The 25,753-nt window shown below is 43.7% G+C and overlaps 2 protein-coding genes across 3 annotated transcripts in view; one reads left to right on the forward strand and one right to left on the reverse strand.

Moving 5' to 3' along the window:
• The window catches only part of LOC111873714 (runt-related transcription factor 1-like), a 195,136-nt gene that overhangs the window by 80,207 nt on the left and 89,176 nt on the right, over nucleotides 1-25,753 (reverse strand). For both annotated transcript variants that reach the window (XM_023868649.2, XM_023868648.2), the window contains exon 3: nucleotides 24,001-24,180. In XM_023868649.2, the coding sequence (XP_023724417.1) occupies nucleotides 24,001-24,180 (180 nt within the window). The remainder of the gene's footprint in view (nucleotides 1-24,000; nucleotides 24,181-25,753) is intronic.
• The window catches only part of LOC111873710 (runt-related transcription factor 3), a 641,992-nt gene continuing 626,380 nt past the window's right edge, over nucleotides 10,142-25,753 (forward strand). The window contains exons 1-2 of the mRNA XM_033755183.1: nucleotides 10,142-10,244; nucleotides 12,297-12,501. The gene's annotated coding sequence lies outside the window, so the exon portion shown is untranslated. The remainder of the gene's footprint in view (nucleotides 10,245-12,296; nucleotides 12,502-25,753) is intronic.

A 25,753-nucleotide genomic window follows, 5' to 3' on the forward strand; every position in this document is an offset into this window, starting at 1 on the left:
GACAGTAGCAGCAAATGCTCATATTTTCATCACAAATTATAATAAATCAATTAAAGTGAATGACGGAACTCTTTTTGCATTCTTAAAATCTAATTAAATTGATGTTCAAATTTTGAAACGCTAATCACAAGTAGCGACTTTCAATGTTCATCCGATAAATTTGCCCTGTATTTCGACTTGATGTACTTCATCTGGGAAAAAGTTTGTTCACACAGATATTTCGTCCCAAAAATGGAGATAAATTTACAAGCAAATTTCTGTAAATTTGGAAATTGCTCAGAGTTCAGAAATTTATAAAATTCGATCAAATTTCCTTCCTTGTATTTGTCTTTAATATGATAATTTTCCTGAAGTTCAATAATTTCCACTTGAATTTGACTTGGGACATCTGCAGCATCACAGTTAAACGGATTTTGAAACAATCTGATTTCCTGAGCACTGGAATCCAAATCAGCAAATCGCTTCCGAAATTATTCTTTCAAATCTGAAATGACTAAATTTGCAAACGAGGAAGGAAATTCTGCTTCACCCCTTTTATGCAACTCTGCACAGTATAGCATATGAACAAAGTTACAATTTTTCACTTGGCTTTCCAGAAGTATCAACTTTGCTCTGAATGCCTTGATAAGTGCAAATAAATCACAGACTAAGTTATTTTCACCCTGCAACTTTAAATTCAAATGTTTCATATGGTTCACCAGATCAGCAAAACTGCTAATTTCCAAAGCCACTTGGTATCTAATAAAAGTGGTTCGTGATGGTTTTTCTCGGTAAGAAATATATCAATTTCATTCCTGAGCTGAAAGAAGCGTGAAAGAACCTTTCCACAGCTAAGCCGTCGAACTGCAGTATAATATGTCAGGTCAATAAGCTCGGAATCACATTTACCAGTACTCATTGGAAAATTAGTTCAATTGGCGCATTTCTGCACAATTCTTTCGCGGGCCGGATAAAATTACATCGCGGGCCGTAGTTTGGAGACCCTTGCTCTAGCAGATAACCGTACAACGTCCGTCCTTCGGATACTGCCATCTGCGCGCCATTCTAAAAACTTTGGCGCCAAAACATGAAGTAAGAAAAGGCGGTTAATCCTTGGTTAGATCTACAGCCACAGATGATCGTAACGATCATGATTTATCTCAGTCCATTATTCGTAACGACCCTGCGGGTTTTTCTTCCATTCATTTCCTCGACTTGAAATGATTCATCTCCCAAAAATCTCACTACGTTGCCACTCCGCTCGGATGGGATGTATTGGGGTTCCTGGAAATCACGCTGGCACACTCTCGGACCTCCGTGAATGGGCTGGAAGAGACGTGGATTTACGCAAACCTGACGATGGGGGGTCCAAGAAGCGCGTTGTGGCAGCTACCGCTCTCAGAATATTACCAAGGACACGCGGCCTAGTTGGAGATTACGCGTATCCTCTCAAAGGATCCCAAGAATTGAATATGCATATGTAAAACTACAATAATGTCTCAGAAGACTGCTGGCCATCTTGGGTGTAACGCCGTGTAGTTGAGAGAAAGTCTGACGTTTCGAAAGAACATATCGCCTTCATCATCAGGGTAGAATAGTAAGCCAAGCTACAAACCGGCGGAATAAGTCAGCAAGGTAATTCGTTACAACCCAGAAGACAGGAACTTTTCATAATTACCGGGGAGAGAATTTCAGATCCAAAATATGGCCCGAGTTTTCAAATTCCCACTGTGGTATTCTAGGACGAGAAAGCCGTACATTATTTACTAGTATAAAGTATATTGAAATTTCGCCGGTCACGGTAGCCGAACGGTCTAAGGCATCTACTGTCTTCGCTCGCTCGGAAGCCGGGATCGTCGGTTCGAATCGCACACAAGGCAATGATGTTTGGTATGTGTATGTGTTTATTTTGTGTTTGTGTTGTCCTGTGTTTAGGTAGAGGCCTTGCGAGGGGTTGTTCACTCGTCCAAGGATTTCTACCGTCTGTAAAATGATAATGAGACTGAAAAAAAAATCAGAAGCCAGGGCCTAAAGGGGGCTGTAGAGCCACTAAACATAATTGAAATTTCAATGCGAAAATTATTTAATTTTTCCCTACAGTCTACAACTATTTCGTGGAGTACTGGAGTTTAACCCCTCTTACTCATGGCATAGTGGTCACAGGATGAAACCGACCAGTGCTGAAATCTATTTTTGTATGCTTTTTAATGACACTGTCATTAGCTAGACTATATAGCATCAAATGGCATGGCTGTAAATGAACAATAATTTGGAAATTATCTGAAAGGAAGTGATCGTGACCTGATTGGAGTAATATCTCGGTCTATTGTTAGGAAGACTGAATAAAACCACGATACAAGTAGTCGTTTCCTGATTGTGGTTCTAGCTCGGCATTTGCTGGGAGGGAGTGAACAAAGTAACAGATTACGTCAGTCATAAGAGCGTGGTTGAGCAAAACCACGAGAAACCTCAGTCAGGATAGTCGGTGTCTCTACCGAGACTCGAATCCAGCACATCCCGAACATGACCAGAGCGTTACCGCTTCCCCATCTCACTCTATGAAGAGATTTAGAACGTGTGCTGTTTTGTCTTATTTTGCATTTACGTCTTCATGACGTGTTACACAAACACCGGGGAAAATTTCGTTTCCTGAACACTGCCGACCGTTTCTTCGGTATGTTAATGATCTGTGAGGGGCAGCCGCCTGACGTGTGGGGCGCAAGGGTGCCGCCACAGGGCCCCAGGCGAGACAGCAGTGTGGGCGGTAGAATGGGGAATGTGACTTCCTGGCGCCGACCAAAAAAATGAACCGCAGTAGTAAGCCCGCGCATCGCCCATTCACAATCCTGCGAGAAGATTTTCTTGGAACGGTGACATGCATGATTGCGAAACGCCACGTCGGCCTTGTGAAGGTAACAGAAGTTATGCGCCGCGTTTCCGTGGTAACACGGCACAGCCCCAATTTGTGATTGCCTGGACATTCCGCGTACCCGTTCAAGTACAAGGTGCACGTTTCTCAACATCTTTCAACAGACTGGGAATAACGCGCTTCTGCGCAGTAGCACAACTTTGCGTTTCTTCGTTTTCTTCACTTTTCAAGATTTAGACACTGTGGTACCTTCTAAAGCATCGTGACGATGGTGTATAACACGCAGAATTACTGGGTTTTTGGACTTTGCCCATCGTTCTACATTGTAAAAACCAGAAAACACAACGTTTCGGGAACTGGATCTGTTTCCGTCGTCAGGTGAGGGGGAGATACCCACTCTGTTGGGTGCCTTGGAAAGAGCCAGTGACAGGTGAGCTCTTTCTAAGGGACCCTACAAAGCAAGTCCTCCGGGAGGGACTTTAAGCTGTGTGTCCCGTGTCGTAACTTTACGGCACGTAAAAGAACCTCATATCCCCAAAGGGGATCACTGAGCCAAATTCCAGGACGTTTCCCGCCCAACAACAGTCTCTAAGGCCTCTGATAGATGGGGGAAGCATTATAGATACCGCTAAGCAAGTGGCCGAACTCGCTTGCTCGGCGGGACTGATGGTACGCACCATTTATCGGTAGGGTATAGAGACTGGTAGAATATCATAGAGGGAAGCACAATAGATCAAACTGGTCGCGGTGCATGGGGAAACCCACCCTCTCTAAATAACTAACTAACTAACTAATAAGGGATCCAACGAAGTATATATCTCTCTTCTCATCTGAGGACGGAAACAGATCCAGTTTCCTAGTTTTTAGAATACCAGGCAGTGGACAAATTCCAAAAACCCGGTAATTCTAGGTACTATGTCATTTCTCGATTCAGAATTAATTTCGAAATACTCAACCGTTTAGACATTCTGTAGACCTCCTGAGACGGTGGATTAATCCACCACATGGTCTGTTCCTACACAACACAACACAAGAGAATGCTGTGATGTATCCACACCTCGAGAAGGATTGGAACCCGGGACTCCAGCATTCAAGCAGTATAAAGCCGACCGTATTTATGCATATTTCAGGTCGGACAACATTTGAACAAGAGCCAGAATAGTTCAGTCAGTATAGCAATGGGCTACTAACTTCATGGCTGCCGTTCGATTCCCAGTAGGGCAACAGATTTCTGTTTGCTCCACAGCGTCCAGACTGGTACTGGGGCCGACGCAACCTCCTGTCCAATTGGGGGGGGGGCTCTTCCCAAAATGTTAAACTGGCCGGGACATGAAGTTTACCATTCTTCTCCATCTATTGCCAAGGTAAAGAATGGTGGAGCTGTACCTCCACTCCTCCACATGTCTTCATTGCGTGGTGCTTCATTAGTAGAGCAAAGGGACAACTTTACGGTTTGGCACTTGAACATGTTACGTTAAATTAACCATATGCTAGCCTCACACAAATATGGTTTCTTGACTTCACAACTACCACTATTAACTACGGGGTGTTCTTGTAATCAAACATACAAAACGTCTAACGAACGGCATGTTTGTCTTTAAGCTGTTAAGTACCGCGTGTTGATTCGATTTTCTGACGTGTTCGCAGACTCGAATAATTAGCGGAAATTGTGTCCATCTTAAACCAATCAGTTAATACAATTTCTGTCGGCCACCTACAGTTTCTACCATTAACTCTGTTCACTTGTCGAGATGGAGCCGGTATAGCTACTGGCTGCGGGCTTGACGAGCCAGGGGTCGGAGTTCGAGACCCGGTAGGGTTAAGAATTTTCTCTTCTCCACGCCGTCCAGACCGGCTCTGGGATCGCCCAACCTCCTATCCAATCGGCACCAGGGGCTCTTTACCCGGGGGTAAAGCGGCAGGGGCGTGAAGCTGGACACCCCCAACTAGTGCCGAGGTCAAAAAAATGTGGAACTATACATCCATTCCCTCATACACTTTCATGGTGCAGTGCTTAGTTAGTTAAGCACAGGGACAACTTTACATTTTACCTTTTTTTACCTACTACTCGTCCGGAAATTCTCTACTAAACTTTACGCTTAGCAGGACTCCATTCGAACTAACGCACTCTATATTATTAATACAAGTTTGTATTACTCGAATAAGTTGCACAAGTCAGCTTCTCGTTCTATGTTTTACTTCACTGTCACCATTGCCACTACAGAATATTTTAATAATAAAATACGCAAGCGCAGCAATTGCCAACTAAAAGCCGCGGCGAAGTCTCGGCTTATGCGTGAATGGCGGTGAGTTTGCGGTTTTGCCCATCCCACAGGCGTCGTCGTCGTCTTGAGAGGCCTCGCGCAGGCTAAAGAGACTGGAGACCGCAAGCACAACCACAGCCAAACTGATTTACTCAATGAGCGACAGCGGGATCCAATCCGCTCTGGAAACCACTTGTTCGACTTGAGGAGATTGCACTTCAGCACATGTGACAAGTTCAGGACTTCATGCGGACCCTCCCACCTCCGTCTGTCTCTTCTGTCGCTATTTTTCTTTAATGTCTACGCTCGTTCTTTGCACCAGTTGCATGAAATTAACTCACAGTAAATCTATACGCCGGCCGATCACAGTGGACGCGCGCTCTAGGGTAGGCCGCACATCTGCATGCGTCAAGACATGTAACAGCCAAGACACGATGAAAACCGCCGCACACCGGTCTGAGTCATGATGCTGACGTCAGCTTCATGCTGACGAATCACGAATGAAACAAGACGGCGTCTTTTATCTCATGTCTTCATGCTTGTCTTGAAGCAGTTGGTGTGCGGCCACTCTAAGGCATGAACTGCCTTCGCTCGCTCGAACGCTGGGATCGTGGGTTCGAATCCCATTCAAGACATGGATGTCTGTTTGTATTCTGTGTTTGTTGTCCTGTAATTAGGTAGCGGCCTTGCGACTGGCTGATCATTCGTCCAAGGAGTCCTAGCCTCTGTGTTAAAATGAAGAGGTCAGGACCCAACAAAGGACGCAGAGCCATTGATAAATGAATGAATGAGAAATATCTGTACACCTCTCTCCGTTCAAAGAGTTTTCTCCAAAACTAATCGGCGGATTTAAATGCATCTTGACTTCTTTTTTTTTTTTGAGGGTTTTCGTAACAAAATTCTATAGAAATTTATTGTTTCTCTTTATGTATGCTAATTGCTCATTTTATCTTCCTTCAGTCAATAGCGTTGATTATAAGTGGAGTTGAAATTTTTGATATTTCTCGTTATATAATCCCGTCAATTATAATATAGTTTTGTCTCTCTTGATCCAAAACGCTCTTCTCTCTATTTTGAAGCGGCAACTCAAAACGCCCTGACTCCCTGAAGATTACTATCTTCTTGGGTGTGACAACGTGTAGTCTACTACAAAGGTACCAATTTTTCTAAAGAATATACTGCTTCCATGTTCAGGATAAAAGACGGGTTTCTACACTGAATGGGCTACTTGGCGTCACATGTCAAACGAAAGTAATCTTCATATTCACCGCTGTGAGAACCCTGAACCTCACAGGCTCAGAAGGAAAGTGGGCTGTATTGACAGTGTAACAAAGGACTGTCCTTGCGGGTTCGTTCCTTCTCAGCCATTTGAATGATACCTTGTTAAGTAGCACAGCGCTGCTGGCAAGATGTTATGAATGATGAATTTGGAAAGACATGGAATAAGTCTGGCATCTTTTAGGCAAGGTACCATCCAGATAGTTCAGTCTGTATAGCGGCGGGATACGCATAAGACGACCGGGGTTCGATTCCCGATAGGAGCAAGATATTTTCTCTACTCCACAGCGTCCAAACCGGCTTTGGGCCCCATGCAGTCTCCTATCCAATGTGTGCCGGGTAGAATAGAGCGGCCGGGGTGTGAAGCTAACCATTCAGCTTCATTTAGTGCCGAGGTTAAGAATGATGGAGCTATACCTCTACTCCCCACACGTCTTCATGGCGCGGTGCTTAATTAATTAAGTACAGGGACAACTTAACATTCTTTCTGGCCCAGTATCTTGCAAAAGTAACCTAGCCGGAGAGGGTAGGACCTGAGCCTGGACTCGGCTGACTTAGTGGGAGGTCTGGGTGCTGGCCACAAGACTACCTGTGTAGCCCATGTGACACTTGCACTGCTCAGACAGATTGACAATTGCTGTCTTACCGGCGTATCTGGAAAGTCACGCATTTGAGGACAAGCGCATGCCTTCCCATGACCAATGCGTAATGAATAACATTAGTGTGTGAACTGTAGCGGCACCTCTGCCCCTCAGGGTTATCAGTCTGTGGGGCGCAAACCTAGAATCTCGTCAAACCGAAGGACTATTTGAGATCTTCCAAAAGTTTTGATGCAGTGGCAGGTACTTTCAATCAGGCACCCATACGAAGTAAACTTATCAATTCCGTCTACCCTGAAGATGATGGCAGTAGGCGAAAGGTAAAGTTGTTCCTGTGTTTAATTAATTAATCACTGTAACATGAAGACATATGGGGGAGTGGAGGTATAACTGCACAATTTTTTTGCGTTGGCACTAAGTGGAGGTGAGTAATCAGCTTCACTCCCCGGTTGGTTTACCCCTCCCCCCCGCTGTGGGATGGTGGCTGGGTGGGCTCCAGTGTCGGTCTGGACATTATGGAGAAGATAAAAATTTTGCTCAAGCCGGGAATCGAACCCCGGCCGTCCAGCACGTAGCCTGTCGCTATACCGACTGAGCCATCACGGTTTGCTGGTTGCTGACGTTACCTGCTAAATTACACAGCGCCACTGTTCCGGAAACCTTAATCTTATTTATCAGGTTCAGTTTCCTTTACTGAACTTTAAGTAAGAAGTTGTGAAAACTGAAGTAGTCTGCAATGCACTACACCACGAAGACGTATGGGAGAGTGTAGGAATATCTCCTCGAATTCTTAACGTCGGCACCAGGTGTGTGCCGAGTGTCACTCCCCAGCCACTCTACAAATGGAGAAAGAGCCCCCGGTACCCACTGGATAGGAGGCTGGGTGGGCCCCAGAGCCGGTCTGGACGCCGTGAAGAAATATCTGTTCCCCCTGCCGGAAATCAAACACTGATTCCTCGGTCGTCCAGCCCATAGCTCAGTCGCTGTACCGACTGAGATATCCCGGTGTGTGACAATCGAGTGCTGAAGAGAATATTTTGATTTAAGGGAGAGAAAGTAACAGAAGTGTCACGAAAACTGTGTGATCAGGAGCCCGCTTGTTCGTATCCCTCACAAGATATTGCTAGGATGAGCAAATGGATAGGATGTAGCATTCATCGGAGAAAGGAGAAAAGCTTGGAAAATGTTATCATGATTTAGGGGTGACTATAGACGGGTATGGATTGGAGAATGGATTTATTGACCAGTTCTATACACCCCACTCGGAATTGCAAGTAATTACAGCGTTATAGATAATCTCCACATTTCACAAATTATCATAGTACCCGCTAAGCCATTTTCCAGCCTGCTGTGTCTTCATAAGCCGTTTCCTGGCAACGGCTTATAACAATGAAGATTCTTTAGCTTCTCGCACTCAGTTTCTGCCTTCACAGTCCCTTGTGCAGAACTCAGTTCTCTGTCAACTGACTGGGTCGTCACGATTGTCTTCAAGATAATTTCTCGACACGGACCACATAGAGAACACCATTTCCAACAGCAGTTCTATTGTTGTAGAAGCGTGTTCACCGCGCCGTTGCATAACAACTGCTGTTGTCTCATTGTTGCATATCTACGTGTCGATACGCCACATTATGAAGGAAATAGTCCACTTGGAAGTTCCAGGCGTAGATGGGAGGATAATGTTGAAATGGATATTAAGGAAGTAGAGTCGATAGGAGTGCGCTGGATTCATTTGGCTCAGAATACGGACCAGCGGTTGTGTTCTTGTGAAAACGACAACGGGCTGCTTTTCTTGACTAGCCATTTACTCTTAGTTTCTCAACAAAGACTCTGCCTCATGGGGTTAGTTAAGAAGTAAATATTGCTTGAAGAGTACAAATCATGAAACTCGTCATTATGTAATTTTGTCCGTCCCTGTGTCCAAGCAGTCTTCTCGTTATTTTTCCCGAAACCATCTTCCTCAGTAATCAATTGAAAATTATGAGACAATAAATATAGTTTTGTATATTTTAATATTTATATTTTATGTACAAGATAGGAATATGTTCTATTAAATCTGTTTCTGGGGGACACGCGGTAACGTAGTTGGTTGAGGCACTATACTAAAAGCCGGAAGGTCGCGGGTTCGATTCTCAATGAGGTCATTGGTTTTTTGATTGACTTAATCCTTCCAGCCGCAGTATGTCCCTGGAGTCGACCCAGCCTCTAACAGAAATGAGTACGAGGAATCTTCTTGGGTGTAAAGGGGGCCGGCGCTTAAGGCTGACAACCTCACCGTCGTCTGTGAGTCGATTGTCTAGAAAATGTGGGAGCCTCGACGTCTCACAAACCTATGAACCTCCACGGCTTGTTACAGGGATAGCTTTACCCCACCTTTACTCCTATTTTTAACTTGTATGGTACAGTAATTAGGAGTCGGGTTAGCGCAGTTGGTATAGCGACTGGCTACGGGCCGGACGACCGAGGGGTCGGAGTTCGAGTCCCGGTGGGGGCAAGAATTTCTCTTCTTCAAGTTGTCCAGACTGGTTCTAGGGTCCACCCAATCTCCTATCCAATGGGTACAGGAGGTTAAAGCGGGGGGTAAAGCGGCAGGAGCGTGAAGCTGACCATTCACCTGAACTAGTGCCGAGGTTAAGAAAATGTGGATCTATACATCCACTCCCCCATACGCCTTCATGGCATAGTGCTTAATTAGTTAAGTGCAGGGACAAATTTACTTTTACCTTACCATACAGTATTTACTAAAGTGCTAAATACTGCCGCCTTTAATTTACTTTACCAGTATTAATTTTCCGCTGTACTGGCCCTGAAAATCGCCGTTTATCTTTTCTTAGTATTCATAAGCCTGTAGTTCTGTATGACAGTCTCTATAGGAGGTATCCACTATGATCTGTATGCGTACGCACACTGGGTATTAAGCCATTCCTGTCATATTAATGTTTTATTTTGTCATACTTAAGCCTTTATTTTGGGGTTGTATGTTCATTTCTATTACTACAAAACCATTAGGACACGAAGCTATTTATATAATTTAATGATTGGTCAAGAGTTTTTATTTTAATGAATTAATTTCATGAATGTAGTTGTACTTTTGACTCACACTAGCGCTACTAGTGAGGTGATGCCACGTCAGTTGACTGCTGGACTACGAAGACATTGCTCGTGTCTATACCAAGTATACAGTGTCCGTTTGTAGATATATGCTTTGACGGTCAAAATAAACAGTTTCGTTATTAATTTTAGTGGTAAAACAAGGTGGATATTATGTGCTCAAAGTAGTTATTATTTATTAATTATTGTCAGTTATGAGTAGGCCCAATTTTATAACCAGGTGCGCAGTTATGGCAGTGTTCGTAACGCCAGGTCTTCATCTAAACAGTTCTGTCTTATTCTGTTGTCATTAATTCGTAGAATATTTAACGACGCTATAAAAGCTAGGGGAATAAAATTGGACGTAAACTAGTCGTGCAGTAATTCAGTGAACTGTCCAGGAATAGTTCTGTATAAAACCATGGAAACGTGGGCCTGAGAGAGAATAACTTAGCCTACGGCGAGAATCGAACTGAATGCATCAGAATATAGATATTATTTGACCAATTAATTTAATCTACACTCGTGACGTACTTAGATATACATTTATTTTCGACTATTTAGAGATATTCCGGCGGTAAAGATTGAGATAGGCCAATGTTTGTCATTAGTTGAAAGATACATTAAATTTTGTGATGTATTTGAGTCAAATTGACTCAAGCGAAAGACTTGTTTCGCTTCAGTATCCTTGTGTTCTGGTTTATTTAACGAAACTTTGTCAGTTGTGCTGGTTATAAAGCGTCGAATGTAAGAATAAGAATGAAACAGAAGAATATGTGCGGGCAGGTATTGAGGTTCTGTCCCAACATGTTACTGGATGGTCTAAGGAAAACCCCGAGAAACTCCAGCCAGTATATCTGTTCTCTAAGTAGAAATTCGTACCTCCGTCCTATCAGGTATATGTAATTCGAAATTCATGGCGTTTTGTACTCAGTTATGTACAATCGTGGGGGCACGCGGTAGCGTAGTTGGTTGAGACAGGAAGGTCGCGAGCTCGAGTCCCGATGAGGTGTAGGTAAAGGGCGGCCGGCGCATAGGGCTGACAACCTTGCCGCCATCTATGAGCCGATTGTCTAGAAAATGTGGGAACCTCAAAATCTCACAACCTTATGGGCCTCCACGGCCTGTTACAGGGATGCCTTTACTTCTCTTTATGTACAATTGTAATTTGAATTTCAAATTTTTTAGTTTCTCTTTTTCAGATTTGAAAGGACCTTTTAAAGGCTTCTTATCTCTTTAGTTACGATTTATTTAAGGAACTTGTTAGTAGCGCAACATACAACTTAGAATATACAAAACTACATATTTTGCCAGTGGTTCTGTATGGGTGTGAAACTTGGTCTCTGACATGGGAGGAACACAGAGTGAGGGTGGTTGAGAACAGGGAGCTGAGGAGAATATTTGGACCGAAGGGAGGTGTAGAATGAGGAGCTTCATACTATGAGTATGAGGGGTGAGCTATAAAACTGGCCTTCGCACTGCGACCTCAATGATCTATTGTGCTTGAGGTGCTTCATAACTTGTACTCTTCGTCAAGCATAATTAGAATAATCAAGTTGAGGAAGATGAGATGAACAGGGCATGTAGCACGACTGGGGAGGAAGAGGAATGAATATAGAATATTGGTAGGAAAGCCAGGAAGACCTAGACGTGCGTGGGAGGATAACATTAAAATGGATCTTAGAAATATAGGATGGTATGGTATGGATTGGATTAATCTGGCTAGGGATAGGGATAGGGACCAGTGGAGGGCCCTTGTGAACACGGTAACGAACCTTCGGGTGCCATAAAATGATGGTACGTTTTGAGAACCTGTACAACTGGCTGCTTCTCAAGAAGGGCTCAGCGCCATGAAGTTAGTCAGTAGCTCACCCAATTTAGCTTCGAATATTAGCACTGGTAACAAATAACGAAACGGAAGGGACATAGAAGGAAACTTCATGACCTGATTTAAAGTATGACCTCGGCATTAAAACGAAGAGACTGAGCAAAACAGCGAAAAATTTTGGAATAGCAAGTCTGCGGGGCGAGGTTCGAGAATATGACATCTCTAATATGAAGCAAGCGTGTTGCCTATTTGACTGTGCTGTTCGTTGCCATGGTATCTGGGTAGTTCATTCAATCATTAAATTTCGGAATTAACTTCTGTTGTTTTAATTTAAATTGAGATTAAGATTGGAAATATTTGCGTGTGTTTTGTGGTGTTGTGGCTTATAGTTTGGCAAGCATCCGCATTTGACTTGGCTTCGACTACATGCAGATACTCTGAAGTGAGGATGGAAACGCATTATGCTCTGTGGAAAACTGTGATACTCTTTTCTGTAGTGGAGAAGTGACTTGAAACGTGTATGCATCGCACTGGGCGCAGGGATAACTGCCCGCCCGCTAGCGTCCCGTCTGGCTGCGCTGGGAACTGGAGTCGGTGAGTACAACACGTGTAGTGTCTTGCTCTGGTCCGTACTGTGCGGCACAGTGCCCCATTTTACTAAAGTTATGTTCCAACAGTCCGATGTATGGATGTATGGATCCACGTATTTTTGAGCTGGGCACAAAATGGAGGTGAATGGTCGGCTTCACGCCCCGGCCACTTTAGACCCGCGGAAAGAGCCCTCAGTACCCATTGGATAGGAGGCTTGGTGAGGCCTAGAACAGGTGTGGACCCCGTGGAGGCAGTATACTTCATGCTAGTTTCATGCATATGCTTCAACCCTGAATATGAAAGCGATATGTCCCTCCGAAATGTCTGTAACGCTCTAGATCCGTGTTTTTGTATCTTTTAAAGCAATTTACAAACCGTCATTCATCTACCATACCGCAATTCGACGATATACACAGACAGCATGGAGATCACATAAGCCTAATTTAATTTTTTTCAAAATAAGGAAAGTAGGCTAAAAATGAAAGCAGGCTTATGTCATCACCATGATCTCCGTGTGTCCGTGTATCCCACTCTATCAACTTTTGATTGGCTGAACCAATCGTTATGAAATTTGGTATGTATATCATGGCACATGTGCCCATTTCAACGGCGTGCTTCATAATTTCCTCCCATCAGTCTGTGTGTCTGTATGTGTATTCCCCTACTGTTGCTAGGCAACGGCTCGGTAGAAACGTTACTGCGGCAACGAATACACGCAACAATAGAAGACTTGTTGGACGCGTCTTTTTCTATGCTGTCCATGTCGTATTAAAGGAAAGTAGGCAATTCTTCCCAGAGCTTATTAGTTTATAGATTTCCACGAGAGGGGGTGTGACATGGTTGAGGTACTATGCTACAAGCCGGAAGGTCGCGGGTTCGATTCCCCACGAGGTAATTGAATTTTTCAATTGACCTATGATCCTCAGATCGACTCAACCTCTAACAGAAATGAGTACCAAGAATCTTCATGCGGGTAAAGGCTGGCCGGCTCGTAAGGCTGACGTCACCGCCATCTGTGAGCCGATTTTGCAGAAAATGTGGGAGCCGCGACATCTCACAACCCTATGGGTTTGCACGCCCTGTTACCTGGATAGCTTTACCTTTTTAACAGACGCAACACAAAAGATGCCTCCTATCCTCTCGCCTGATATCGGAGAGATCCAGTTTGCCAGACTTGTTCTTTAGAATACAGGACGACGTAGAAGATCAAAAACCCAGCGATATAGAATAAAAAGGCATTCCAGTGCGTATTTTTTGTTCTATTTGTATTCATTGTCCGTTTCACATCATTAAATTATAAACAGAGAAATGTAGTTTTTACAGAATCCTTCTCGTAGTAGGCTTGTATCCTCGGCGAGAAATCTGCGTTAGTGTAGACCTATAGGACTACTACTACGTATTTTGGCGGTTTTCTGAGTTATGGATTCCTATTGTTCTCGTGGGACGTGACAGGTCGCATATCGAAATATTACATAAGAGCCTCCTTGTCACCCAGTTTCACTTTCCATACTTTTAAGATTCCACTTCGTTTCGGAAGAGTTTCTCGCTTGATTTCCGAGTTCTGTTAGGTGTGACTCGCACGTGACAGATCAGAGATGAAAGTTCTGATCGCATCTCCTGCAGATAGAAAGTCGGAAACTGAGCTTTGTGAACGCAGTCGGAACCGTGGAAACGATTTACGAATTTGTCACAGATGTAATAACAATATTTTCTGCTCCATGGCCCGCATGCATATTCTTTTATGTGCCACTGATGTGTATCTATAGATCACTTTCTTTACTTTACAAGGGTCGATAGGCTTACAATATATCATTGTTTTTATGTGCTTTTTGTCCTACTCTGTTTTCTAAATAATGTAGCGTTAAGGTATAGTCTGTCGAATACATCTTTGAGAGTGCGTCACTCATTGACTAGAACACGTAAGGGAAGGTACGAGTAAAGTTGCCCCTGTGCTTAACAAATTAAGCATTACGCCATGAAGGCGTTTGGGAGATTGAATATATAGAACCACATTTTCTTGACCTCGACATTAGCTGGATGTCAGTGGTCAGTTTCACGTCCCAGCCGCTTTACCCCCGGTACCAATTGAATACGAGGTTGGGTGGACCCCACAGCCGGTCTGGACATGGAGAGGAGAAAACTCTTGACCATACCTGGACTCGAACTACGACCCCTCGGTCGTCCAGCGCGTAGCCAGATGCTGTGGCGAGTTTGATTCACATCATGCCTTGAAAATACGGTGTGATTCTACGTTGTTTTCGTGGTTTCCATGGCCTATAACTTTCAAACTGGGAAGAACAAAATAAAACTGCTTACGGAATATGAAAGTGTGACCGAAAAAGTTTTATTACATGTAGAATCAGTGCTGCAGAATGCTAGGCAACTTCAACATACGCGCATTTCGTGTCATGTAACGTGCCTAAGCGGTGTTCGGTTTCGCTCAAAGTGTTCTCCAGCATTTGCGGCGTAACTGTTTCGATCGTAGCAACAATTTTCAGTTTCGAGCTCCTTTTCGGTGCAGAACACTACCAGCTCTTGAAATTGTTGTAACCAACGCTGGATAGCATTATCTGAAGGTGGATCTTTTCCATATTGAGTTTTGTTACGACGTTGCGTTTTTGTAACGGACTTTGTTTCGGAAAACCAAAGTACACACATTGCTCCTCTTGAACAGTCGTGTTTTGAGGTATGACGTCATATTTTCTATCAGACATCATTGCGGCGAGTACAGCATTGCAAAATAAAACTGTTTGAGTTACACTCTGATACTCCATCAGCAGTTTTATTTTCTTTTTTCCGATTTGAAAATCAGATACCACGGAAACCCCAACAATAATTTAGAATCACATCGTAAAATGTAATAAATTTCTAATGATACAGTAGTCTACATCACTGTCTGATTGTGACGCAACATCAAAAATATTTTAGACACAGTATATCACATCCTTTTGTTTGTTTTTTTTTTCCTTTGACACTGAAAAAAAATTTTAACACTTCGACGGGCCTCCAGATCAAATATTATGCAATGTGATGCTGTGTAGTTTGGTAGACAGGTACCAGTGTTTCAGAGGAACTGCTTGCTCCACCTTCAGGGTAAGAGGTAGCAGGTCCCTACGAAACGTTGGTAATTATTTAGAAAACCAAAGAGAGTCACATCCCAATAGAGCCTGATATGAATGGGACAATTTTTAGCAGTGAGAACCTTAAATCCCATGTTTTGACGAGTATTCATGAAACTTGGTAATAACGTCATGACAGTGAGTACTAAACCCCCCTCAGGATATTTTATTGCCCTATGAATAAAGGTAATAACAGAACAGTTGTGCGAATTTCTGAAGTGTAAGTAACATGGCGCCTCTAAATGTAAAATCTTGATTTTCTTTTGTGCAGACATTACATAATTGTTGTTAAGATCATATTGTCACGTGTCCGGGGTTCCGTGACTAATAATAACGGGTTATGGATCGGATGATTGGATTTATTGGGACTTCTGTTACAATTACAGTGAATTATAACAGCTCACAATCAGTGGGTGCCTAAGACTGGCTCCTTTCCTTACTGGACTACGAGTGTCTTCTCTTCCGCTGTGACTGACTTGGTTCTGATTTACGAATCGGTCACTTCTTCAGCTTCCGCTGTCCGCTGGGTAACACTCCACAGCTGAACACTCAACTTCTGAACATTCTTACGACCGAATGAATGATTCAATCAGTTCACGAATGAACTTTCTTTTATAACTCGGGGCGAACAGAAGAGAAACCACCACCTCGAACTGTTCGTCTCTTGATATCTGTTTCATCAGTTGCTCCGTTCGTCTAGCAATGGACTATTTCGCGTCTGTTCGTTGCGCGGGAACATGCTAACCGAACCGTTGTCTAGCAATGGTCATATTCGTCACAATATCTTTGTATTCTTCAAACTAAAAATATTCAGTTCTCCATTTTATGTCAATTACTTATGAGCTATGGCAGTTACAGTGGTTACAAATCATAACTATACAGGATTTTTTGGAAACATATTTTGTGTGTTAAAAAAATATATGACGATATAGCTGTGTTTTCAGATGACAGCGTAGATGAAGTATGCTGTACAAGATATTCTGGACAGCAACAGATCACCGTGTTGCATGATCTGTAACTTTGAGTAACTTCTTGCTGTACATGGAAACGTCTGAGCCATAATGGACGCGGTTAAATTCTTTGCAGAAGTCTATAAAGTCCCCCAAAACGGAACGATTCTGTCGAGTGAGTAGGAAATCTGCTTCATATGTCAGAGGTTTAAGATCAAATCTATGCCCATTGGGCGACTCTTCCTACTGTGATTCTTCCTAACTTTCCTTAATTCCTTCAAGTAAATTCCAGGATAGTGCCTCAAATTACGGGTATGTCACGACCATTCACCATTTGTAATTCATTGTTCAGTCATCATCCCATAATTTGCTCGCACAAAATCTGAGCTGCTGTCCGTGTTGTTAAATACACGTTAGCTGTAACTAACAGACACCATCGAGGAAAGCATTTCTTCGGAAACCGCAATCCGCTCACCCACTCAAGAATTTCCCAAAATTCTATAGAACCGCAAGGTTCATTACCGTGTTCACAAGAACCTCTACTGATCCCATCCTGAGCCAGATCAATCCAGTTCATAGTACCCTATCCATTTTAATATTATTCTCGCACCTACGTCTAGGTCTTCCTAGAGGTCTATTTCCTTCCTTCCCACCAAAATTCTGTACGCATTCCTCTTCTTCCCCATGCGTGTTACATGCCATGCCCATCTCATCCTCCTTGATATGATCATTCTAATTACACTTGGCGAAGAGTACAAGTTATGAAGCTCGTCATTATGCAGTTTTCTCCAACCTGTCACTGCATCCTTCTTCGATCCAAATATTTTCTTCAGCACCCTGTTCACAAACACCCCCAGTCTATGTTCCTCCCGTAAAAACCCACGGTCGCCAATTACAGTGGCCGCGCGGTCTAAGACATGAACTGTTTTCGTCCGCTCTAACACTAGGGTCATGGGTTCGGATCTCACTCAAGGAATTGATGTCTGTGTGCATTTCTTCTGCATTCGTGTTGTTCTGTGTGCAGGTAGCGGCCTTGCGACGTGCTGATCCCCCGTCCAATGAGTCCTACCCACTGTGTAAAAGATCAAGTATCTGAAAAAGCTGCCAGGGTCAAATAATTGACTGTAGAGCCATAGAGAGAAACCCCCACATACAGAGTTACAGTTCTGTATAATCTAATTGAAATAAGCCATAAATGAATACATACGACGGGGTACCCAAAAGAAACCGAACTATTTTTTTGTGGGCAGAGCTTTTGTAGTACCGCGTTTTGCCGCTATGAGCGCATAGAGCTAACATTCCTGAGTCGATAAGCCGACTACCGTTGCTTCAAAAGGTAAGGACTAGTTTCGGCAGAGTTTATAGTGACAACTGTTCTGTATGATTGTCGTTTTTGCAATGGCCCGAACACACGAAAATGTTGAAAAAAATCGTGAAATCGTCAAGGAAGATCGAAGACTGACCATTGAAGAAATTGTGGAGCTGTCGGGAGTGACTTGGAGCTCAGTTCAGCGAATTTTGACAGAAGATTTGGGAATGAAAAGGGTGGCTGCGAAATTCGTGCCACGACTGCTGACTGCTGAACAAAAACAAGGTAGCGTGGAAGCATGCTGTGCTTTGAAAGAAGAGCCCCGAAATGATCAAAACTTTTTTTCAGCGTTTTGCTGGTGTTGCTGAGGTGAAGGAAAAAAACGACGGAGGCGCTGTCAAGCATCTCAAAAGATGAATTTAGACAATGTTTTTGAAAAATGGAATAAAAGACTAGACAAGTGTATTAGTGTAAGTGGAGAGTACTTTGAAAGGGATTGAAGGTTTGTGCTTAAAATTTGAATAAATAAGTTCAAAAAAAAAATAAGTTCGGTTTCTTTTGCGTACCCCCTCGTATATGTAGCCGGGATATTCTCTTTAGGCAGACGTCCGAAAGCAGAAGCGTCTCCAGAGGAGGGATTGGGTACGTTTACCATTTTTTTATTAAACTTCGAAGACTTTTTTTTCGTCCCTTAACCATCTGGTTTTGATTAAGGCCATAATAATAGTTTTTGATTTCAAATCTTTTCTTTCACAGATACACGTTTACTGTTCTCATAATATAAAAGGGCCCGAATTAATGTAGGAAGACGGTGTTTTGGGCGACAACAATAATCGCGGTGCCGCACAAGTGTAGGCAGCGTGTAGCGCCTTGCGTGATGCGTCACAAAAGGAGTAACGGCCGGGCGGGCAGTCCAGTAACAAAAGACAACCAATGACGAACTGCTAGACGTGTGCCATGCGACTTAGAGTTCATCATTTTATCTTTTTCTTTTAAACTTACGAGGGGGTGATCAAAGCTCGTGTTCCTACTCGTAAGGCGGTCTTCTGGCAACGTGTAGTCTTGGTAGGTGCTTACAAAAGTTTTTGAGGAAAACACTGCCGCCATCTTCAGGGTACAATTACACTGATCATAATGACGGAGGGAGCAGGTTCTTCCGAAATGCTGGTACTTATCTACCAGACTACACGACGTCACATCACAGAAGACCGCAATATAGCTAATGAGAGCAATGTACACGCCAATTAGAACAGAAACACTATTCACTAAATGCCGATCACGGTAGCCGCGCGGTCTAAAGCATGAAACGCCTTCGCCCGCTCGAACGCTGGGATCGTGGGTTCGAATCGCACTCAAAATATGGATGTCTGTGTACGTTTTTTCTGTGTTTGTGTTGTCCTGTGTAGGTAGCGGCCTTGCGATGGGCTGATCCACCGTCCAAGGAGTCCTACTGACTGTCTAAGATTAAGAAACTGAAGTGAAACGAAGCGTTTTATGGATGCCCTGTGCTCCAGAGGGAGCAGCAGGCGGGGAGATAGTCACTAAACGGCACACTATGCTGCATAAAGAAAGACATACAGTAATATGTAACGATATATCAAGTAGGACACACACCCCATTAAATCGCCCCTGCAATTGGGAAAAACGTCATTAAATAAGCTAACAACGAACTGAATTAAAGAGAGTCCTTATAGAAGCTACTAGTTGCTCAACTAGATAAGAAACATAAAGTCTGTTGCTTGCTTACTTATGGAGCTGAGCCCTTCTTAAGGAGAAGCCAATTCTGCAGCTACTCAAGAATTTTCCAGCATTTTATGGAACCCAAAGGTTCATTACCGTGTTCACAAGACCCCTCCACTTCTCCATATCCTGAGCCAGATCAATCCAATCCATACAATATCTCTCTAAGATCCATTTTAATATTGTTCACCCACCTACGCCTTGGTCTTGCCAGTGGTCTCCTTCTGGCTTTTCCACCAATATCCTATATGCATTTCTCGTCTCCCCATTCGTGCTACATGCCCAGCTCGCCTCATCCTCCTTGACTTGATCATTCTAATTATACTTGGAGAAGAGTACAAGTTATGAAGGTCCTCATTATGCAGTTTTCTCCAGCCTCCTGTCACCTCATCCTTATAAAGTCTGTTATGGAACGCAAACATTCATTATGCCATTGATCCGTATGCCGAACAAGATAACCTTATAAGGTGACAATAAAGTTCGCGAACTCGCCACCGTGTGCGTGCCGTGGCAGTAGTGGACAGAAAACTCTGCTGGGTTATATAACGTTGGTATATCAGCGTTTCACAGCTGTGTTGTTGTTGATCAAATTAACGGCCGTGGGGATTCGTTGCGCTGACCATGTGACACCCTCTATCCGCAAAAGTTGGCACTAAACTTCGCTGACAAGCGGCGGTCTCTCGGTCGGTATAGTTCGCTTGCGGACTAAAATCACGGAGTTTATTTTTTTTGTTGTTGTTGGTATACGGCAGTCTCTTTCTGAGTGGCGTCTATTATTGTCTGAGTGTGTTTTGGTGTGACATCGCGAGACTGTCGGAGCTTCTTGTTAAACTTGGCAAGAGTGGAAGCGAAACCGCTGAAAGTTTAGGGGATAATGCTATGAAGAAAACAGCAGTTTATAAGTGGGTGACACATTTTTCTGAGGGAAGAGAAAGTGTCACTGATGAAGAGAGTTCAGGACGTCCAGCAACGAACAGAACTGAGGAAAAAAATGTGCGTGAAGATCGGCTGACTGTCAGGAACAAAGCAGATGAAGCGAACATCGACAGAGAAACAGTTAGGAAAATCTTAACTGAAGATCTTGCCATGAGGAAGGTGTGCAAAAATGGTCCCAAAGGAGCTCACTGAAGAACACTGTCTGTGAGGGAGTTTTTAGCTAGTAAACAAATAAATGTGCTGGAACACCCTTCCTATTCACCGGATCTAGCCCCAAGTGACTTGTTTCTGTTCCCGAAGATAAAGAAAATATTGAATGGGAGGCATTTTGATGACATTAATGACATCAGGTGTAATGCGATAGCAGCTCTGAAGGCCATACCATAAAACCAGTTCCAAAATTGTTTTGAAGAATGAACTAGGCGCTGGCATCGGTGCATAGCTTCCAAAGGACAATATTTTGAAGGAGACCACATTGATATTCAGCAACGAATACTTTAACTGCGACGAGTTCGCGAACTTTACTGTCAGAATACGTGTAATTATTCAGAAGGAATCGCCACTGATGTATTTCCTGAGAAAAAGATTATTTCATGAGATTGTCATAACGGTGACTACGAAAAGTACTATCTTCCGGCACGTGACGCCGTGTGGTCTGATATAAGTTCTATGACTTTTCGGAGGGACATACTATCTCCATCTTCAGGGTCTAAGAGTAAGCGAAGCAAGCAACCTACAAGAAGCAGACAACACCTATCTGTTGCTTGCTTCTAGCTGGTTCCTTGTTTAGCGCACTCTACACTGAAGGCAGAAGCAGACCGTTCATCCGGAACGTCTGTAGACTTACACCGGATTACGTGACGTCACATCCGAAGAGAGAGCATCCTTCAACCTAAGAACTGTTATAAACAATCTAATGTCCACGTGATTATCGGCTATCCTAACGGAGATATTTATTGCGTTTCGTCGTGCAAAGGCTAGAATATTACTGTGACATGACGCCTGAAAGCTGGAATAGTCGAGCCAAAGCGGAAATCCATTGCTAGCCAACGGCTCGCAAAACACAATCCCGCAGCAACAAACAGACGCAGAATAAGTCCTTACTAGGCAGCGGTTCCATGGCAACAGACAGGCAACAGACATTTTCCATGGTTACCGGTAGCGTATATACGTAGCCGTGCTGAGAAGTACGATTCATTCGTAAGGAATTCAGTGATTCGTTCGCAAGAGAATTCAGAAGGCAATAGTCGTTCAAGACAGTCACAGTATAAGTGATCAATTCGTAAATCAGAACCAAGTCAGTCGCAGCGGAAGAGAAGACACGCGTAGTCCAGTAAGGTACGGAGCGAGTCGTAGGCAGCCATGGATTGTGAGCTGTTGTAGTTGATTGTAATTGTAAAGATGTGCCAGTAAATCCAATCGCCCAATCCAGAACCCATTAGTATTAGTCACGGAACCCCGGACACGTGATAATACATTTAAATAGGGCAATGCCATCTTATTCCCCATTGAACGTTTCAGATCCTCTGAAGTTGAAACAACGTCGTTAAATTACATAATGTAATGAAATACTTTCAATCCAGCATCAAATAAGTCGTTCAGGCTTAACTACCCCTGAACTAGATTATGGTTTTGTCTGTTGGTCCATTTTGTGAAAGCAATTTATACACACGCACATGTTACTGTTTCAGTTTGCGCTCTCCAGATGGCAGCATTTGCGTGTGATTTGACATAGTCAAGTTAGTAGAGCCTTCATTATAGTAACAACAGCGTAACTATTTGTTACGTACATAAGAGGATCCAACAATACGTTTTTGTTAGCTTTTCGTTTGGAAGGTTCAGAATGTAAGGCTGGGGAATGAGACGGTTTCTTTCTGAAGGCTAGCACATGCTTGGAGGTGTTGGAGATAAACTTTGAACCCCAACAATTTCAGGGTGACTTTAGGAATACCTCGTTAGGCATATGATGCACTTTGTAGCTTCTGATTTACGCAAGAAAAGTAATGAGAAAGAGTACAGTCTAGTCGTTACCCTGTAATATAAAACAAACTTCTACAGGGATCTGACACCGTATAGTCCGGTAGAAATTAATCGACGTTTCGGTGAAGCTTAGTGGGGGGTGGAGTCCAACTGGATCAACTCGGCACGGCGGCCACTGATAGGCCTATTGTAGCCTGCCCCGGGTGATATGATAATGGAGCAATTGGTGGAATGAAAATTGGCAGAGGAAACCGAAGTGGTCGTAGAAAACCCGCCCCAGCGCCACTTTTTTCCCCCCATGGCACTACAGCCCCAGTGCGCCTAGGCCTACCTCCATAAACTTCTCCGTTCACTTCGGTTTTTCTAGATCTTANTTATTACTTACGTATGTGCTTATGGTCGAAGGGTAAGCCATCGTCCGGTATTCTAAAAACTAGAAAATATAACGTTTCGGAAACTGGAACTGTTTCCGTCCTCAGGTGGGAGTGATTGAGGTTAGCTCTTTCTAAAGGATCTAACAGAGTAGGTGTCTCCCCCGCCCTGCCTGAGGACGGAAATAGAATACTGGGCGATAGACAAAGTCCGAAAATCCAGTAATTCCGAGGAGTAAGATACTATTTGTTCGGCATACTCTTCGACTCTTCTAAAAGCCCTAAACTTCTACCGGACTGCACGGTGTCACATGCCAGAAGGTAGCACACTTCATAGTCGCTGCCGTAAGAACCGTAAAACCGAAAAGGAAGGAACAAATTCCTTCGCGGATTTGTTGCTTAATGCCTTTAACAGCCTAATAAAAGTAAAAAAGAGTAAAAGTAAAGCTATCCCTGTAACAGGCCGTGGAGGCTCATAGGGTTGTGAGATGTTGAAGGTCTCACATTTTGTAGACAATCGGCTCACAGATGGAGGTGAGGTTGTCAGCCTTACTCCTTATTCTTGGAAGATTCCTGGTACTCACTTCTGTTAGAGGCTGAGTCGACCCCAGGGCCATAGTGCGGCTGGAAGCATTAGGTCAATTGAACAAATCCAATAACCTCATCGGGACTTGAACCCGCGACCTTCTGGCTTGTATAATAGTGCCTTAACCAACTACGCTACCGCGTAGTAGCCTAATAGTAAAGAAATTGTCGTACATGAACTCTACGCATCAGGAGGTCATACTCTGTATAGGCTACCTTACGGAAGAAAAGTTCTGAGATATAACGCCGTGTTGTCTGTTGAAAGTCAACCGACGTTTCGGAGGAACATATCGGTTCCACCTTCAGGGTCCAATTAGCCGAGCGAGTTACCAGCGTGAGCTGATGTTTTCAACTTGCTTTCACGCTGGTATCTTTTTCTGCTTATTCGACCCTGAAAATGGAGGTGATATGTTCCTCCGAAACGTCTGTTGACTTTCAACGGACTACACGGCGTTATATTCCCGAAGTTAGTACTCATAATTTTAATTGAAAATGAAATCCGTATGTCTTACCTTGGACGGGGGTAGTAGCGGCGCCTGGCACCTTGAAGCCGCCACCAGATGCCGTTTCGCTCTTGCGTCTGTGGTGGTGATGGTGGTAGGACTCGAGCTCCCGGAGATGGTTCGTGAAGGGTGAATCTAAGAACGGACGTTGGCCAAGGGCAAGCGCACGGAACTGTTGTTGCTGGCCTGCTGTAAGAAACGATGAGAGACGCTTGTCAGACACAATGTGGCCTTACGGCGCAAATGACACACGTCAGTGCCCCCTTGACTTTTCATGATTCATATCGGGGAAAGAACTTGGTAATACGAGGGAGACTCAGTAAATAGGCCACGAATGGAAGTAAAACAGCTGTAATTGACGTAATGACTTTTCTATGTGTATCACTAGGTAGCAGCACAGTTCAGCTTCATGACAGTCTATGTAGTAGACGCGCATGCGCATTTTCAGAGGCTGATTTCAGTAGTCAAGATGGCGATCACGCTTGAGGGTGTACTACCGAGGAGCAACGTTCTGATGTGCGTTTTCATGGGTAAAAGGACTCAATGCGAAGGATATTAATAAAGAAATGTTTCTTGTTTACGGTGGGAAGTGTATATCGCGTAAAGTGGTTCACAGCTGGGTCGAGAAACGTGGCAAACGTTTCGCTGATGACAAAGAAGTTGAAACGGAGATGCAGAAGTGGCTAGGACAACAGCCAAAGAACTTCTATGCTGTGAGTTTCAACGCCTGTGTAAAACGATGGAACAAGTGTAACAGTGTTAGTGGAAGATATCTAGAGAAATGTTTTTTCCAGGTTCGAATATCACATGTTTTACGTTTTATATCCATTTGTGACATATTTATTGACTCTCCCTGGTCGGAACCGACATCTTTAACCAATATTTAGTCAGTTATTGACTTTTCTTCAGAGAATAAGAGTGGCTAGAGCAAGAAACTCACTTCCATCTAGTTTCGGCTTAATAATGCGTGGAACTTTACCTGTGCGTCACCCTACTCCGTCATGTGATATATATTTCATCTTTACCTTACTGACAGATGACCATTGATATACTTATGGGTCAACTACACTGCGAATTAATTTGTCTGAAGCGTGGCTACACAAAGTGTGGTTCGCGACCCTCAAGGGTTCGCGACGGAAGGAGGCCACGAAGAATAATTTAACACATGTTTGCAAGTGAGTAAGGCTATAAGGGTCAGTACAGTAAGAAGAACGGTGCGATGAAGTCTTTGCTACGCTGACGGGTGCTGTTGGGTGGGCATTAAGTTTGGTAACTAATGCCCTAGGGTATTCAGAATAGAAGAATAAGTTTTTAAAAATAATTTTAATTTTTGGTGCATGAAGCTGACCACCTACCTCCAACTAGTGTCGAGGTCAAGAATTGCGGAGCTATACGTCCACTCCCCCGTACGTCTTCATGGCGTTGTGCTTCATTAATTAAACACAGGGGCAGCTTTACCTTTGACTTTTGATATTAATATTCGGTATTTGGGTGATTGGTGCCTTCTCAAGAAGGGCCCGACTCTGTGAAGTTAGTTGGCAAGTTCTTGAGTAGGTGTGTGATTGGCGGCTTCTCAAGAAGGACCCGACTCTGTGAAGTTAGTTGGGAAGCTCTTGAGTAGGTGTGTGACTGGTGGCTTCTCAATAAGGGCCCGGCTCCGTGAAGTTAGTTGGGAAGTTCTTGGGTAGGTGTGTGACTGGTGGCTTCTCAAGAAGGACCCAGCTCCGTGGAATTAGTTAGAATTCCTTTTCTCAGTTGTAAT

The sequence above is a fragment of the Cryptotermes secundus genome, unplaced genomic scaffold (genome assembly GCF_002891405.2).
Source record: "Cryptotermes secundus unplaced genomic scaffold, Csec_1.0 scaffold31, whole genome shotgun sequence".
Lineage (NCBI taxonomy): Eukaryota > Metazoa > Arthropoda > Insecta > Blattodea > Kalotermitidae > Cryptotermes > Cryptotermes secundus.